The sequence below is a fragment of the Carcharhinus amblyrhynchos genome, chromosome 15 (genome assembly GCF_965287045.1).
Source record: "Carcharhinus amblyrhynchos chromosome 15, sCarAmb.v2.hapA, whole genome shotgun sequence".
Taxonomy (NCBI): domain Eukaryota; kingdom Metazoa; phylum Chordata; class Chondrichthyes; order Carcharhiniformes; family Carcharhinidae; genus Carcharhinus; species Carcharhinus amblyrhynchos.
Window position 1 is genome coordinate 28,127,684 of NC_137338.1, and position 17,726 is coordinate 28,145,409.

Here is a 17,726-nt window from a genome sequence, read left to right on the forward strand (position 1 = left end):
TGTAACATAACATTAGCCTTTTTAAAATCTCAGCTAAAACTGGAACTACCACTACCAGAAGTTGTATCAATTTAACTATCAAAAGGCAACTCACCTAAACGTTGGTGGAATCAAATCTCGAGTCAGTACAGGAGGCAAAGGCTGCCCAGACATAGCCATGTCAATTAAGTGCATAGCCAGAATGAATTCCTCTGCCGTAAGCTTTCCATCTTGATCTATGTCAGAAAGGTTCCTGTAGGGAATTAACAAGAGATTTGTTGGAAGGTGGAAAATGAAATAGGCCTACATAAAGTATTGTGGAGATGCTGGCATTAGACTGAGGTGGGCACAGTAAGAAGTCTCACAACATCAGGTTAAAGTCTAACAGGTTCATTTGGTATCACGAGCTTTCGGAGTGCTGCTCCTGCATCATTACCCACTCACCTAATGAAGGAGCAATGCTCCAAAAGCTTATGACACCAAATAAACCTGTTGGAATTTAAACTGTAGTTGAGACTTCTTACTCTACATAAAATAAAATTTATAAAACAAATTTAATAGCTTTAACCATCTTTTGGTGGCCTGATGAATGTGTTTCATTGGAGGTATTTTTAAACCCTACCACACCCATGTTTACCCCGAGGTATAAAACCTCTGAAGCCAGGATTAGAATCTGCATAAACAGTACTCAGAGAAGCTCTTCCCTCGGGGTTTTCTCTCCTCATAGAAACACAGCTATGAAGGGAAGCTTGGAGTATCAAGACAATTGAGGCTGCAATTCCACATTCTTTCTGATATCTACAAGGCAAACAGGAATGTGATGGAATACTCATCACTTGTCTGGATGAGTGCAAATCCATCAACACTCAGGAAACCTGACAGCATCCAAGACAAAGCAGCTCCCTTGTTCAATACCCCACCCGCTGGCCGAAGCATTCATTCCTCCACCAGTAGCAGACTGCAGTGTGCACCATCTACAAGATTCATTACAGCAACTCAAGGATTTCTTTGACAGTACCTTTCAAACTCTATCTCCACACAGAATAACCAAGAAATTTTGTGCAAGAAGCTCATGCATACAATTACAACTTCCCAAACAATTTTCACACAGGATCTTTACTGCCACCAAATGAGCCTTTCATCACATAATAGCCAGATGGATCTGAATACAGGTTCTAAGTGAAAGATTCATCTGAACTACAGATGATTCATGTTAATAAATGGTTTAATGACTGTCAAAAATGTTCAGCCACACAGTTACAGAACATTATCAATTTTAGACCCGGATACCACATACAGCTAATTCAAAATCTGAGTTGTTCTATTTAGAGGGAGGTATGGAGTGGAAACTTGATACTTCTATGCAAGGGAACGGGAAATTAAAGCACTGCTCATCCTGTTAGCAATTAGACAGGAGAAAACTGTATACTTTCTACTCAGCAGATGTATTCTTAATGACCTGGCACCCCACCTACAAACATTCATTCCCTCCACCATAGTGACAACAGTGTGAACCATCTACAAGATACACTGCAATTCACCAAGGTTTCTGAAATAGCACCATCCAAACTCATGACCTCGAGCCTCTAAAAGGACAAGTGCAGCAGACACATAACACAACCACCTAAAGTTCCCCTCCAAGCCAAATGCCATCTTAACTTGGAAATGTATCGCTATTCCTTCACTGACGCTGAGTCAAAATCCTGGAACACCCTCCCCAGCAGCACTGCAGATGCACCTAACACCACAAGGACTGCAATGTTCAAGAAGTCAGCTCACCACCATCTTCTCAAGGGCAATTTGGGATGGGCAATAAATAATGGCTTAGCCAACAACACTCCCATCCCATGAATGAATTAAAAAAATGGAGGGGAGAAAATGTGATGAGAGGAGCAAAAGAGATTCTATCCTAAACAATCATCTGTCCTACATCTAGTCACAGATTCAAGTAACTCAAGCTTCGTGCATCATCTCTCTGACAAGTAGATTGTTCAAATTCTCATGCCAGATCTTAGGAAATAATTTGTTTGTAAATGATTTGTTGGGAAAATACTTACCATATGGATGCTAACTGAGCCTGCGGTAAACTGGATTGCATTAAGATGGTTCTTGCTTGTGGACCTGTAAAAATGAAAATGTCTCCATTCAGCTTTGTTTACTGCATTGTGAAATGTTTTACATATTTCATTCATTCCTGTAATTTGACAAATTGCTACTTGGAATAGAGATGCAGATGATAATATTTATGACTTCAAGGAGTTCCATCTTCTGCGAAAAAATGCACTAAATGGAACTAGAAAAAAAAAAGTGAGCTTGTAATACAAGCTCAAAGGGAGAAAAGAAATAATCACTGAATCTTGGCTGCCATTTTTAGCCAAGGCCATTTCTTCTCAGGATCTAAAAATAAATATGCTATACAGAAAGTGAGATGAATAAGGCAGAAAAATGAAAAAGGGAAAGATTAAGAAAGCAGGAGCTGCAGACAAAGGAGGAAAATAAAAAGCATTTAAGATTAGAAAAAAGGTGAAAACAAATGATATTACTCATGTACACAGAGGGATTATTAGAATAAACCAACAAATTACAGCTATTGAACGGATAACATGCTTGAGGATTTTCTGCACCATTTCTAGCACTTGCATTCAAGACATGATTTTACATAGGAAGCCCCACAAAATGAGATCAGATTGGTTAAAATGAACAACTTTCAGCAGAGTGGAAGTGAAGATGCAATCAGAATGTGGAATGTGCATTGCAGTAAGTAGCAATTAACAAATATAAACGTGAAAAAAATGAACTGTTCATTGTTTTAACATGTTATTTTGTGCAAGAATATTGAAAGAATAAAATCCTTCTCAAACGCTTTTGAAGAAAAAAAATTGTGAAGTAGCAATTAACTTCTTCAAAACTCACCAATTCTCTTCCTCACCCCTCATACACCACCCCATTCCTGGACAAAAAGATAACAGTCTGCACCAACAGCCTCTTTGGCCTATGGAGTTCCTAAAAACATATCCATTAATTGGACAAACAAGGCAGCACAGTGGCACAGTGGTTAGCACTCAATGCCAGGGACTTGGGTTCGATTCCCAGCTTGGATCAGTGCGTGTGTGAAATCTGCACATTCTTCCTGTGCCTGTGTGGGTTTCCTCCGGGTGCTCTGGTTTCCTCCCACAGACCAAAGATGTGCGGGTTAGATGGACTGGCCAATTTAAAATGGCCCTGGGGGCTAGCCAGGGTAAATGCGCGGGGCATGGGAACAGGACCTGGATGGGATTATGGTGGTGCAGGCTCGATGGGCTGAATGGCCTGCTTTTGCACTCTGGGATTCTATGATTCAAAATAATTGACAACATGCCTTTTCATGCATTGTGGAAGTACAAGCCATCCATTCATTTCCGTCATGGTCATTCCAAGGTTAAAGTTGCAAGAAATCACAGGCATGAAAGCCCTAGTCTTTTAATACCATTGAAGAATTACAGGATTCTTTAAAAACCTGGGGTGGGGGTAACTTTTTCCTTTTCTAAAAAAAAAAGCTCATTAAGAAGAAATGTCTATTTTAAACAACAGGTCCTTTATCCAGACGAAAGGAATACATTGAAGGTCAAAGACTTGGCCGGAGCAGTTTCATTACATTTTCATCTGGAGTCCTAACTAATTTTAAGATCAGAGCAAGAACTCATAGTACCTGTCACCATTGTTCTAGAGCGGCCCGAAGATTAAGCCCCTTGTGATGGCTCTGACAAATCTGTGAAATCCTGCAAGCTGACATGGTCAGAGAGGATACGAGCCCTGGAATGGATGGATTGCTTTCTCAGATTATTAAAAATTCAGGAACAGACAGCAGAGGTACCATTATGAATATATGGCAATTTATTAGAAGTTGTAAAGACTGAAAAGTGGTTTGTCCTGACAGCAGTCAAATTAAGGTGGTTAAGGAGTTTGGCATTTGTGCAAACAGGTTTGAATCAGGTTTCCAACGAGGTTTCAGAAACCAAATAAAGTAAAGGCAGATTTGTTGGTATATAAGGATTAGGATACTAATATAGGAATGGTAGCAGAGTGAATCTGATAATGGCCTAGTAAAGCAGAAACTTGGTCTAATGACCAAAAATATGAATTGAAATCCTCTCTTGCCAGTTGTGGAATTTAAATTCAATTAGTTAAATAAATCTGGAATATAAAGCAACTGTAATTGTGGTTGACCAGAGTAAAAAGTTCATCCTGTCCTTTCTGAAAGGAAATTGGTTACCCTTACTCAGTCTGGATTATGAGAGACTCCAGGCCTGCATTAATGCAACTGACCCTTAATTGCCCTCTGAAGTGGCCCAGTAAGCCACTCAATTGTTAAGGCATTGACTCACTACTACCTTCTCAAGGGCAGTTAGGGTCAGTCAATAAATGCTGGCCTTGTCATGAATGAATAACAAAAATGCAAATCTCAATTTTAAAAAAAAATCTTACTCGAGAGATTGAAAACATTTTGTAAAGTGTGAATGGTGAAGCAGAGAAAGAGAGTGAAGTTATTTCTCATCACTTTCTAGAGAATGCAGTCAAATCTTTCCACTGAATTTAATTAGCTTATTAGAATGAAATGGAATGATCCATTTGCTAAAGCTCCTACCTGTCAAATGTCCACTCATTGTTTTATCATGACTGTTGAAAAGTTGCCTGTATTTCAACCTAGATGACTGTGGAACAGCCCATTCTACACCAGCAACCATAGGTGGCACACTAAAATACACCACAATGAAAAAAAAGAACAATCAATTAAACAGTAACATCCCATGGATTCAATTTTTCCTCATAGCATTTTTTCTTGCAAACAATAAATATTCAATACATTTCCTCTTTTATACAATAAGTTTAACCAAAGTTTATGCTCATTAAATTGCAACACAAATTTTGAAAATAAAACTTACAAGTCAAAATTCATGCTAGTTCTCTGTTGCATTACCGATGCAATGCCGCTTGTTCTCTACACTATTTTCTTTTGGCAAGTAATCGTAGTGTGTTATCTGGGCATTTCAAGAAACGTAAAGTCCTAAAAGTTAGTTCTGCCGATCTAATCTTGACTTAACAGAGACACAAAGAAAGACTCAGTAGCAAAGCTAGAGAATGAGGCCCTTTTTCGAGTGGTTTCATTTTAGGTGGGCAAACACAGAAAATGCTCTAGTATAGCATACTCCAGAGTGTAAATGCAGGACCATCTATTCCATTCACACAGCAACTTCATAAAATCAGTCATATCATTACTGGAATACACTGGAGGCTGATTATCTGCTCTGAGGATGGTGTAACGGGAATAATAAATGGGAGTTCCACTGGTCACCAACTTAATGGACAATGTCCAAAATAATCACTTGAGGCTAGAATAAAATATCCACAACTAAGAGTCGGCTATAAATTACTTTCAGTGATATGAGTGGATGAATAATAAGTTCACAAATTTGTGTCCATGTTAAAATGAAGCCCAGTTTTTTTTTTGAAACAATAAATAGAATGATGTATGAACTCAGACATTAATCTACCAACAGTAATTTCTAATTAATAATCTTAATATTCAGAACTGAACCTAAATAAGCCTACTTTTTAAAAGAATAAGGATGGGGGTTTTTCAAACTCATGACCTGAAGCCAGTTTCCAGCAGGAAATTACACAAATTTCCAATAGGTATCCCAAGTTGGCACTCTGGATTAGAAACCTCGGGGCTTCTTTGCTGCCTTGCCCAGTGGTGACAACTCCAATTCTGACGTTTGCTCCCCATCAACAATGGAGGTCACAAATCTCTGTTCTTCGTTGGCACACAATCTCTCTCACTGACTGCTTCCATTTGGTGATCTGTCAAGGTTGGCTTGAAGAAATCCTGGTCATGAAAGTCAAACAGCAGCTTTTAAAACTTCATTTGTTTACTCTGGGATGGCTTATGGTTCAATGTGCACTGTTGCTTTCGTTGTGGTTTAAGAATAGGTGATTGGTGGAACATTTAGCTGGAGGTTCTTGGCCAGAGTCAAGATTTATCATGAAATACCCAAGTAGGATATTTTCGTACCTTCCTATCAAAAATTAATTTAGATTTCAAATTGAAGGCGAAGGATTCTAAATTTTAAAGTTAGTTCAATACTTCTTCACAACATCCAATCAAAATATTAACCATTGTTGGTAACAGCATCGTCATTGACAGCAGTCCCTCGATTCAAGGATAACTTTGACCTAGCATCACAACTTTTGTGCATGAGTCATTATATGGTTCAACAGGCTAATTCTTGACTTGAAGACATTTGGACACATGGGAGAGGGCTTCCCAAAGAGGTAGTGGGTTTCAGAGACCAGGATTTGCTTCCTTTTTTTTCCCCTTCCTTGCCTCTACACTGCCTCATCATTAAGATGGCGGGTCTTAAAACGATACAACCTGATGGAAAAGTTGTCGCCAGTCTAAATGATTGCTGGCAAGCTCTCCAAAGCCATTAAGTCAAAGCTATTACGCTTTAAAGCAAGCTTCAGAATATGTTTGAAGCTCCGAAAGCTCGTGCTACCAAATAAACCTGTTGGACTTTAACCTGGTGTTGTGAGACTTCTTACTGTGCCTACCCCAATCCAATGCCAGCATCTCCACATCAAGGACCACGCAGTGTATTACCTGAGTGATTTCTTCTCTCTGATGCACTTTAGTCAAGCACAGACACATGTAATATGCTAGGGATATAACGTTAATGTTTTAATCATCATCTCTCAGCACACCGCGTATTTTTCTTTCATATGCTTGAAGTTCTTCCTACTTTGTTTGAAACATAGTACTGCAATGTCATCCCACAGTCCCTTGTCAGTATAATGCAGTGTTCCTGCACAAAACATAATCAGCATACACTATGCCCTTATCAGAAGCAGCAATGGGTCATACATTTGAGAACACTGACACCTATGTTATATGCAACTAGATTATATTTCTATTGTTGTTTGTTAAAAGCAGAATTTAAATTGTATCTACGTTTGTGAATTGTGTTAGCGAAGCATTAAGTTTGCTTCCGGAAGGATTGAAAAAGATTACCAAAATTAAATGAAGTTGAAAAGAAAATCAAATTGGAGAGGTCAAGATGTGACAGGCATTTTGTTCCCTGATCATTAAACAAGAGCTTCATCTAGAAAACAATAGTATCATTTCAACTTTGTTTTGATTTTTCAGGCATATAAAGCAACTTGTACTTTGTCTCAGTGATACAAAAAGTGTAAATGAAATGAAACTTAGGAGAGTAACTCACTTGACGTTTCCTATGTCAAATGACTGTGCCTTTTGCAGTTTTGTTCCATTAGCTTGACTGATAGATGCAGAGCGACTGAAGGAAGAACTCTTTGGCAATGTGGCTCCTGGATATTTAAAACAAATTATTAAGTTCTCAATCATTTTTTTCCCATCATTCAATACCCTAAACTACCTTACCTCAATTATTCCCCATTTACACCTCAACCCTTTCATATACAACTTAGCATCTCACTATTTGTCTTTAGTCTCCCTTCCATAAGGGATAGGAGCAGGAGTAGGCCATCTAGCCCTTTGAGCCTGCCCCACCATTTAATAAGATCATGGCTGATCTGAAGTGAATCAGTTCCACTTTCCCGCTTTCTCCCCATAACCCTTAATTCCCTTGTCTATCAGAAATCTATCTACCCGTGTCTTAAATATATTCAGCAAGGTAGCTTCCACCACTTCAACGGGCAGAGAATTCCAGAGATTCACCACCCTTTGAGTGAAGAAGTTCCTCCTCAACTCTGTTCTAAACTGCACCCCCCCTCCTTATTTTGAGGCTGTGCCCTCTAGTTCTGCTATCCTTTCTAAGCGGGAAGAATCTCAATACCTCTACCCTATCTAGCTCCTTCATTATCTTGTAAGTCCCTATAAGATCACCCCTCAGCCTTCTAAACTCTAACGAGTACAGACCCAGTCTATTCAATCTCTCTTCATAAGCTAACCCCCTCATCTCCAGTATCAGCCAGGTGAACCTTCTCTGTACTCCCTCCGAGGCCAATATATTCTTTCGCAAATACGGGGACCAAAACTGCACACAGTTCTCCAGTCGTGGCCTCACCAGTGCCCAGTACAGTTGCAGCAAGACCTCCCTGCTTTTATATTCTGTCCCCCTCACTATAAAGGCCAACAGTCCATTCGCCTTCTTGATCACCTGCTGCACCCGCAGACTGGGTTTTTGCGATTTGTGCACAAGGACACCCAGGTCCCTCGGCACTGTAGCATGCTGCAGCTTTTCACCATTTAAATAATAATCCCTCCTACTATTATTTCTACCAAAGTGGATAACCTCACATTTGCCAACATTATATTCTATCAACCAGGTCTTCGCCCACTCACTCAGTCTATCCAGATCTCTCTGCAGACTTTCCATGCCTTCCACGCAATTTGCTTTTCCACTCATCTTCATGTCATCAGCAAATTTTGCTACCCTACACTCAGCCCCCTCCTCCAGATTGTTTATGTAAATGGTAAACAGTTGAGGCCCCAGCACTGATCCCTGTGGCACTCCACTAGTCACCAACTGCCAACCAGAAAAGCACCTATTGATTCCAACTGTTTCCTGTTAGGTAACCAATCCTCAATCCACGCTAACACCTTACCCCGAACTCCGTGCACTCTAACCTTCTGTAGCAACCTTTTATGAGGCACCTTATCAAACGCCTTTTGGAAATCTAAAAACACCACATCCACTGGTTCCCCTCTGTCCATCGCACTAGTCACATCCTCATAGAAATCCAATAAATTCGTTAAACACGACTTCCCCTTCATGAATCCATGCTGTGTCTGCTTGATCAAACCATTCTTTTCTAGGTGTCTTGCTGTTTCTTCTTTGATGATGGATTCTAGCATTTTTCCAACTACAGACGTTAAGCTTACCAGCCTATAATTCCCTGCCTTTTGTCTGCTACCTTTTTTAAACAGCAGCGTAACATTAGTTATTTTCCAATCTTCTGGCACTTCCCCAGAGTCCAGCAAATTTTGATAAATAATTACTAAGGCATCCGCTATCACCTCTGCCATTTCTTTCAGAACCCTGGGATGCATTCCATCCGGTCCTGGGGACTTGTCTACCTTCCGTCCTGTTAGTCTATCAAGCACTACCTCTTTAGTGACAGTAATTGCATTAAGGGCCTCGTCTCCTACCATCCTTCTACCTTTAATATTCGGCAAGCTATTTGTGTCCTCCACCGTGAAGACCAAAAAACTTATTTAAAGCCTCAGCCATTTCCTCGTTACCTACCGTTCATAAGAACATAAGAAATAGGAGCAGGAGCAGGCCATCTAGCCCTTCGAGCCTGCCCCGCCATTCAATAAGATCATGTCTGATCTGTCATGTCTCAGTTCCACTTTCCCGCCCTCTCCCCATAACCCTTAATCCCCTTGCCTATCAAAAACCTATCAACCCGCGTCTTGAATACATTTAGCGAGGCAGCCTCCGCCACTTCAATGGGCAGAGAATTCCAGAGATTCACCACCCTTTGAGTGAAGAAGTTCCTCCTCAACTCTGTTCTAAACCGCCCCCCCCTTTATCTTGAGGCTGTGCCCCCTAGTCCTACTGTCCTTTCTGAGCAGGAAGAGCTTCTCCACCTCTATCCTATCCATCCCATTCATCATCTTATATGTCTCAATGAGATCTCCCCTCATTCTTCTAAACTCTAACGAGTACAAGCCTAGTTTATTCAGCCTCTCCTCATAGTTCAACCGTCTCAACTCCGGCATCAGCCTAGTAAACCTCCTCTGCACTCCCAAGGCCGAAATATCCTTGCGTAAGTGCGGCGACCAAAACTGCACACAGTACTCCAGCTGCAGCCTCACCAGTGCCCTATACAGTTGCAGCAAGACCTCCCTACTTTTATATTCAATCCCCCTCGCTATGAAGGCCAGCATCCCATTCGCCTTCCTGACCACCTGCTGCACCTGCAGGCTGGGTTTTTGCGACTCATGCACAAGGACCCCGAGGTCCCTCTGCACCGTTGCCTGCTGCAGTTTTTCGCCATGTAAGTAATAGTCCTTCCTACCATTATTCCTACCAAGGTGGACAACTTCACACTTGCCAACATTAAATTCCATTTGCCAGTTCCTGGCCCATTCACCCAGCCTATCTAGATCCTTCTGCAGACTTTCCACGCCCTCCGCACAATTTGCCGTTCCACCAATCTTGGTGTCATCAGCAAATTTCGACACCATACACTCGGTTCCCTCCTCCAGATCATCTATATAAATGGTAAATAGCTGAGGCCCCAGCACCGACCCCTGGGGCACTCCACTAGTCACCAACCGCCAAACCGAATAGCACCCATTGACCCCCACTCTCTGCCTCCTATTTGACAGCCAATCCCCTATCCACACTAACACCCTACCCCCAACTCCATGCCCCCTGACCCTCTGTAATAACCTCTTGTGCGGCACCTTATCAAACGCCTTCTGAAAATCAAGAAACACATCCACCAGTTCTCCTCTATCCACCTCACTAGACACATCCTCATAGAACTCCAATAAATTCGTCAGACATGACTTCCCCTTAACAAAACCGTGCTGCGTCTGCTCTATCAAACAATTCTCCTCAAGATGCCTCGCTATTTTCTCCTTGAGCACGGATTCTAACATTTTACCTACAACAGATGTTAAACTAACCGGCCTATAATTCCCTGCCTTTTGCCTGCCACCCTTCTTAAACAACGGCGTAACATTAGCTGTTTTCCAATCTTCCGGCACTTTCCCGGAATCCAGCGACGTTTGGAAAATAATCACCAAGGCATCCACTATCACCTCCGCCATTTCTTTCAGAACCCTTGGATGCATTCCATCCGGTCCTGGGGACTTGTCCACAATCAGTCCCTCCAGTCTTTCGAGCACTGCCTCTCTAGTAACAATAATGTCATTCAGGCCCTCCACTCCTACCATCTTTCCATCGCTAACATCCGGCAAATTATTCACGTCCTCCTCCGTGAAGAACGAAACAAAAAAGTTATTCAAGGCCTCAGCCATTTCCCCATCCCCTATCACTAAGTCCCCCCTCTCATCCTCTAAGGGTCCAACGTTCATTGATAAGCATTAACCCAGTGCAGAAGCTGTCCTCTCGAACTCATTTCCAAATGCCGTGCACGTTATCTCTTTGTCTGCTTTCAAAAACATTAAAGGTTTTTCTTAAAAACAGTTGCACCGTTGGTCAGCATCACTATTTCTCCATCACACCCGTGGCACTTTTTGCTGCATCCTCCTTAACACAAAACACCTTCAGACATCGTCCTGCACACCAAAAGCATTATTCAAATATAGTGGATCATGTCATCCTTTTGTCATTACTGGGGAGAACATGAACGACGGAACAGCTTTTCACCCAATTCCTCATTCCTTTTGATCAACGCTATTCACATCAGACGTTCCAACTCCTTGCACATCAGGTTCATTAACAGGCAAAGCAATGCCTAAAATGATTACATGAGAGCCTGCAATCAATTGTGAATTTATCCCCAATCCTTAAGGAATTATTCATATAAGAAATCAAAGGAGAACATGGAAGATATCTAGAGAATTAGAAATGGGAATGCATAAGAACTTGTTGAAATTTGAGCATGAACAGGTATTGTTAGGCAAGTTATTCCTGCATCTGGGGCAAGAGGGCCCACATGAACTATTTCAGATCTGGCAGATTTTGACACATATTAACTTGGACACAGAAGCTGAATGCAAACTGGTAAAGTAGAGGAGAGAAAACTGGGAAAGATAATTTATTTTGAGGAGGCTACTCAGGAACTTGAAACAAGTTGCACAAATATTCTTAAATTAAAACACAAAATGCTGGAAAAACTCAGCAGGTTTGACAGCATCTGTGGAGAGAAAACAGAGTTAACATAGACTCTGAATGACTCTTTGAAATGTTAACTCTATTTCTCTCTCCACAGATGCTGCCAGACTTGCTATCACAGCATTTTCTGCTTTGATTTCAGTTTTCCAGCATCTGTGGTATTCTGCTTTTATTTTAGTGTACAATATACATAAATAGGAAGATTTTAAGCATGGCAAATAAGAAAGAATACTGGTATAGTGCAAGAAAACATAATGCACAGTAAGTTACTGTATACCTACCAGTGGTAAAAGAGGAAAGACAATGGGCAGGCTGAGGGGACTGACTGGAAGGAATAGTGAAGAAATGAAAGTTGGATTCCATTTAAATAGCTAAACACAAAGTTGAAAGTTCTGGATGATTTGGTATTAAATGTGCCCAGTCTTTGAAAATTAGGAATCAATAAATCAAGTGGGATGATGAATCCCATTGGCAGGACCTTGTTGATGGCAAATTCCTCGTAGTGCATTCACTGGCAGCCGATGATGGGATCAGGAACACTACTGAACCAGACAATGGAATGTAGAATCAAATTAGTAAATGGCAATGATGTCAGGAACTCTGCCAAACAAAAGAGTGCTCACAATATGGAGATGATTACATGTCAGGTCATGAAGACAAGAGCTCTGCATCACTTAAACAACTGGAGGCCATGATGCAAACTGTGGAAGGAAAAGTGTAGAGTTTTTAGATGAATAAACTGAGATGGCCAAATGACCTATCGTATCTATTCTGTATATCATTTGATTTACTATTGCCACATGTAATGAAAAGTATTGTTTCTTGCGCATTATACAATGCATACCATTCATAGGGAAGGAAAGGAGAGGGTACAGAATGTAGTGTTTCAGTCATAGCTAGGATGTAGAGGAAAATCAACCGAATGCAAGGTAGGTCCATTCAAAATTCTGATGGCAGCAGGGAAGAAGCTGTTCTTGAATTGGTTAATACGTAACTTCAGACTGTTGTACCTTTTTCCAGATGGAAGCTGGAAGAGAGAATGTCCAGGGTGTGTGGGGTCCTTAATTATGCTGGTTGCTTTGCCAGGGCAGCAGGAAGTGTAGACAGAGTCAAGGGATGGGAAGTTGGTTTGCTTGATGGACTGGGCTACATTCATGACCTACTGTATTTTTTTGTGGTCTTGGGCATAACAGGCGCAATACCAAGATGAGATATAACCAGAAAGAATGCTTTCTATGGTGCATCTGTGAAAGTTGGTGAAAGTCGTAACAGACACGCCAAATTTCCTTGGCCTCCTGAGGAAGTGGAGGTGTTGGTGGGCTTTCTTAACTATAGCATCGGTGTGGAGAGACCAAGACAGGCTGGTGGTAATCTGGACGCCTAGAAACTTAAGCTCCCGACCATTTCCACTTCATCCTCATTGATATAAACAGCAGCATATCCTCCGTTACGTTTCCTGAAGTTGATGACCATCTTCTTTGTTTTGTTGACATTGAGGGAGAGATTATTGCCATTGCACCAGTTTCTCTATCTTTTTCCTGTATTCTGTCTCATCATTGCTTACAATCCAACCCACGGCAGTGGTGTCGTCAGCAAATTTGAAAATCGAGTTGAGGGGGAATTTGACCACTAAGCCATAGGTGTATGCAAACAGCACTAAGATTTAAGACTTTTCTTCGTAAGCAAAACAAATATATAACACGCCTCATTGATGGCCTCCTGTGCTCGATTGGCCATTTGTGTTCATGCAAGCTGCTTGAAAGGATTATCCACTTAACACACCACTTTGTTCTTTTCCCATAGCTGTGCAAATTTCTCCTCCGTAAATTTATTACAACTCCCTTTTGAAAATTACTACTAAATCTGCTTCCATCATTTCTCAGGAGAAGTAAATCAGTAAAAAAAATCTCCAAATTTTTTGTCAACTAAATTGGTGTTCTCTGGTTACCAAGCTATTTTGCCAATCAGGTAACTAATGGGAACTATTTGAAACAAAACCATTCAATTTTGAATATCTGTACAAACGTTCTTTGCTCCAAAGCAAACCATCACATTTCATCTAGTCTCCCATATGATTGAAGCCCCCTATCCTGGTTAATCCCATCTGCACCTTTTCCAAGACCGTGGCTTCCTTTCTAAAGTGTGGTGGCCAGGATCGGCCAGTGTTCTAGCTGAGTCGTAACCACTGATTGATAAGTATCAATCTTAACTTCCTAGCTTTTGTACTCTGCCATCCGTTTCATAAACAGAGGCACGATGTCAAATAATTTTATTTTGGGGGAAGATTACCTACTTGGAAATAAAGAAGATTATTGAACTGATGTTTTCAAGTTGATGCAAGCAACTTGTTCCATTAAGAAATGATGTCCAAAAATAGTATAAGTTAAAATACTAAAAAGGCAGGTCAGATAGGACTTTTTCCCCCACTCGAGCAATACAGCAGTGCAATAACAAGGAAGCCAATGAAGCAGACAGTATAAAACAGGTTAAAGGGACAACTGGAGAGAAAATTGATTCAGGGACAAGGTGAGAAGGAAGCTGGAGCTGATCCATGAGAAAGGATCAGGCTTCACTCAATTGATGTTTCTCCTATTTTGAACGTTGTTGCTGCGTAATGTCCATTCTTCAATAAACTGCACTTGGTCCACAGAATTACACTCACCTGTATGAGCAAAGGCAGGTAGAGGCTGCACCATAGGAGGTGCCCCATTGGCTAGTGGAGGAACTCCTGCCGTAGGAACAGAAGACACTAATGGCGGTGACATGCCCACCACTGGCATTGGTGCCATTGACAAAGGTGCTACTGCTCCCATGGAGGACATTGCTGAAACATTACCAATACCTTAATGGGGAGAAAAAAAGAACTGTTGTTAATATATTGTATAATACAGCTTAAAAAAAAAACACATTGTGTTCACAAAAATGAAGTTAGGAATTTGCAGGAAGTTGGTATCTAAAGTTGTGATAATTGGAATAAATACTGAAAAGTTATTTTGTAAAACAACATGATACTAACCAAATCCTGCTGTTGAAATGGCTACTGGTAATTGTTTCATGATGGGAGGCAATGCAGAGGGAAGCTGATGACCCTGCAGTTTTAACTTAATCAGTTTCATGGCTATAGAAAACTCCATCTGATCCATCTTTCCATCATTATTCAAGTCAGCTAGAGCCCTTTAAAAAGAAACAGAACATTAAAAACTAGTTTTACAGTCATTGCAAATGTGGAAGACACAGCAAGTCTGACAGCATCTGGTGAGAGATAAACAGAAGTTAATGTGATGAAAAGTCACAGGCTTAAAATGTTAACTGTTTCGCTCTCCTCAAATACTACCAGACCAAGTATTCCCAGCATTTTGTGTTTGTAATAAGACTACAGGCATTTGCAGTATTTTTGTTTCTCGTTAGCAATTTTACTACTCATTTATATAGTTTATAGTTTCAATTACAATCCAAATATTTCCACAAGCTTGCAAAAGATCCTGAATATAGCTTTTGTACAGGTGTTTCAGACAGGAGCTGGAAAATTTGATGTAAACATTTTTAGTTATTACCCTTGATCTTCAACTATAATGAATTATAAACCTGAGTTACACAAAACATCCATTATCTACAACACTTTAACTTTAGGCGTCTATGTGCTGGATGAATGATACATCAAGGGCATAAAAAAAGAACAAAAACGCTTTGTCAAGAATTAAAATAATTTTATATTGAAGTATTAGTAAGTAATTTAGAACCAAGTAAAATATACTGAGAGACCAAGCCCTTTGATATCTTTGGCTTATAGTTTAGCTCCCTACATTAACATTTGTGCTCATGAGTTTTCCTAAACTTTTCTAACAAGAACAAAAAAAAGTCACTTTCCATAGCTTTGGCTTAACACCTTAATTTTTCTGCAATCTCCAGTTACAAATAGGAAAAAAAGTCATCCTCGTGAGGAAGTAACTTTAGCACATAGCCTATTAACAGGTTTCACGCCATACATCCCAAGTGATTCTCCTGTCATGTTTTTAGAAGCACCACTCTGCTCATATCTTCAGCAGCTGACTAGATTAGGTAGACAAATCAACAACCATATAGCAAAAGTGGCAAATTATATTAATATTACAGATAATATGCAGAGTCTTGATCCTCTTACTGCTTATGAAAAGGAAAACTTAATACCTATTTAATACCTGTATGTCAATCCTTTACAACCACGTGGTTTAAGATGGCATTAATTTCTAAGGGCTGTGGAACATTCATTTTTCTTATTGCCCAAATGCCAAATATACAATTGAGAAATATTTTCAACCATCACAGGTTTCTCATCACCATTGACTCATGGGTTAACTATGAACAATCCACACATGCACCATTCAGGGAAATACTCAAAGGACAATTTAAAATGCAAGAACTTACCATATTTGCGCAAGTATAGGTGGAGGCAATCCAGACTGAAGGAAGAAATTTCGAGCCTGATCACCTGAATTTACAAAGTAAAATGATTATTATAGGTACACCGAATATAAACAACGCATTCCAAACAAAACAATTACTACCAATTATAAAAATAAAAACCCGACAAAAGGTTAGAATCTGCTCAATATGTTGATTCTTGACCTTAATTGTACTTCACATTACAACTAATGTTCTGAATAAGTGGATTTGCCAACATAAATTGCTCATGTTGGTGTGCATTACTCATTGAAAAACCACTGTGTGAAAAACATGCTAATATGTTGGGTAAGATGAACAGAGGTGGGCAAAGGCTCATGTGGAGCATGAGCAGCAGCAGGGACCCACTTATATGATGTAAATACCATGTAATACACAGGCATATAAATTGAACAAGCAGTTTTAAAAAGTATTTCTAAAGACACTACATGCTGTATTACAAAATGCTGCCATTTTAACATAGGCACTATTCTTAATCAAAGTTATTCAAACATGAATAAGTGGTCACGGAGGACTGGGACACTATAGAGGAAAAGGCCAATGGGAAGAATCATTCCTGCACTCGTCCTAAAACGTTAACAGCCACGCGAATACAATGAGATGTCTGTTAAAGGTTATCTCAGGTTTTACTTGCAATGTAATGACAGAGTTAAATACACACAATGTTATTAATGTGTTAATTGTTTGGAACTTGTAAGAGGAAAAAACATCCCATGATCACACAAAACTTCCATAAGTTGCTAGGCAACTTATACTGTCCCAAGATTAGTCTTATTAAAAAAATGACAATTTGCCTTTAATCAGCTGAACAGCAGCAGAGACCTCAGAGTAACTCATTTATTGTGTTGCCAGAAATGCTTGTGTTGACTACAAAGGAAACATAACTAATTAATATTGTTGAAATTAACCAGAGCTGATATTGTTAATGGGTACAAGTACAATTTTAAGAAACTTAAGCAATGCCGGTATAAACATATTGGCCAAGGACTTCTTCAGCAGAAGTTAGTTTTAAAAAGTAGTTTAATTTCCTGTGGTCTTGCACTTGGGAAGAGTAGCTAAACAGAGCAAAACTGGAGGTGTTTTGTTTTAATTTGAGTCACAGCAAGCAGGATTTTTTAAAAAAGTACATGCGTTTTTACAAAATTAAGTGGATCTATAGGGAGCCTCCAGGCTGCATAAAACTGTTTTTTAAGATGGGAAAGAGTGAAGATCTAAACAGAACTACTGTAAAGAAGGTTTCTAATTAATTAGATATGAGCAAAAGGAAATTGGGAACTGGGAAAGGATGCATAGAACTATAATCGGCACTGAAGATGGAGAAGCAAGCTTTTTAAATTTTAGAAAGGAAAAATAGAGCAAGGTTAGGTGTCGGAGTTTTAGATCTTGTAGCGGTGAGCAAAGGCACAACTGCCATTTATTAAATGAGTGGGATAGTGTTAACGGAGCTGGGGAGGGGCGGGGGGGGAGGTGGGG

General features: G+C 40.1%; 1 protein-coding gene across 4 annotated transcripts in view; it reads right to left on the minus strand.

Annotated features, from left to right (window-relative positions):
- The window catches only part of itsn1 (intersectin 1 (SH3 domain protein)), a 198,043-nt gene that overhangs the window by 127,686 nt on the left and 52,631 nt on the right, over nucleotides 1–17,726 (minus strand). For all 4 annotated transcript variants that reach the window (XM_080203673.1, XM_080203672.1, XM_080203671.1 and 1 more), the window contains 7 exons: nucleotides 16,218–16,281; nucleotides 14,830–14,987; nucleotides 14,476–14,655; nucleotides 7,239–7,344; nucleotides 4,604–4,713; nucleotides 2,037–2,100; nucleotides 95–232 (listed from right to left, as the gene is read on the minus strand). In XM_080203673.1, the coding sequence (XP_080059799.1) occupies nucleotides 95–232; nucleotides 2,037–2,100; nucleotides 4,604–4,713; nucleotides 7,239–7,344; nucleotides 14,476–14,655; nucleotides 14,830–14,987; nucleotides 16,218–16,281 (820 nt within the window). The remainder of the gene's footprint in view (nucleotides 1–94; nucleotides 233–2,036; nucleotides 2,101–4,603; nucleotides 4,714–7,238; nucleotides 7,345–14,475; nucleotides 14,656–14,829; nucleotides 14,988–16,217; nucleotides 16,282–17,726) is intronic.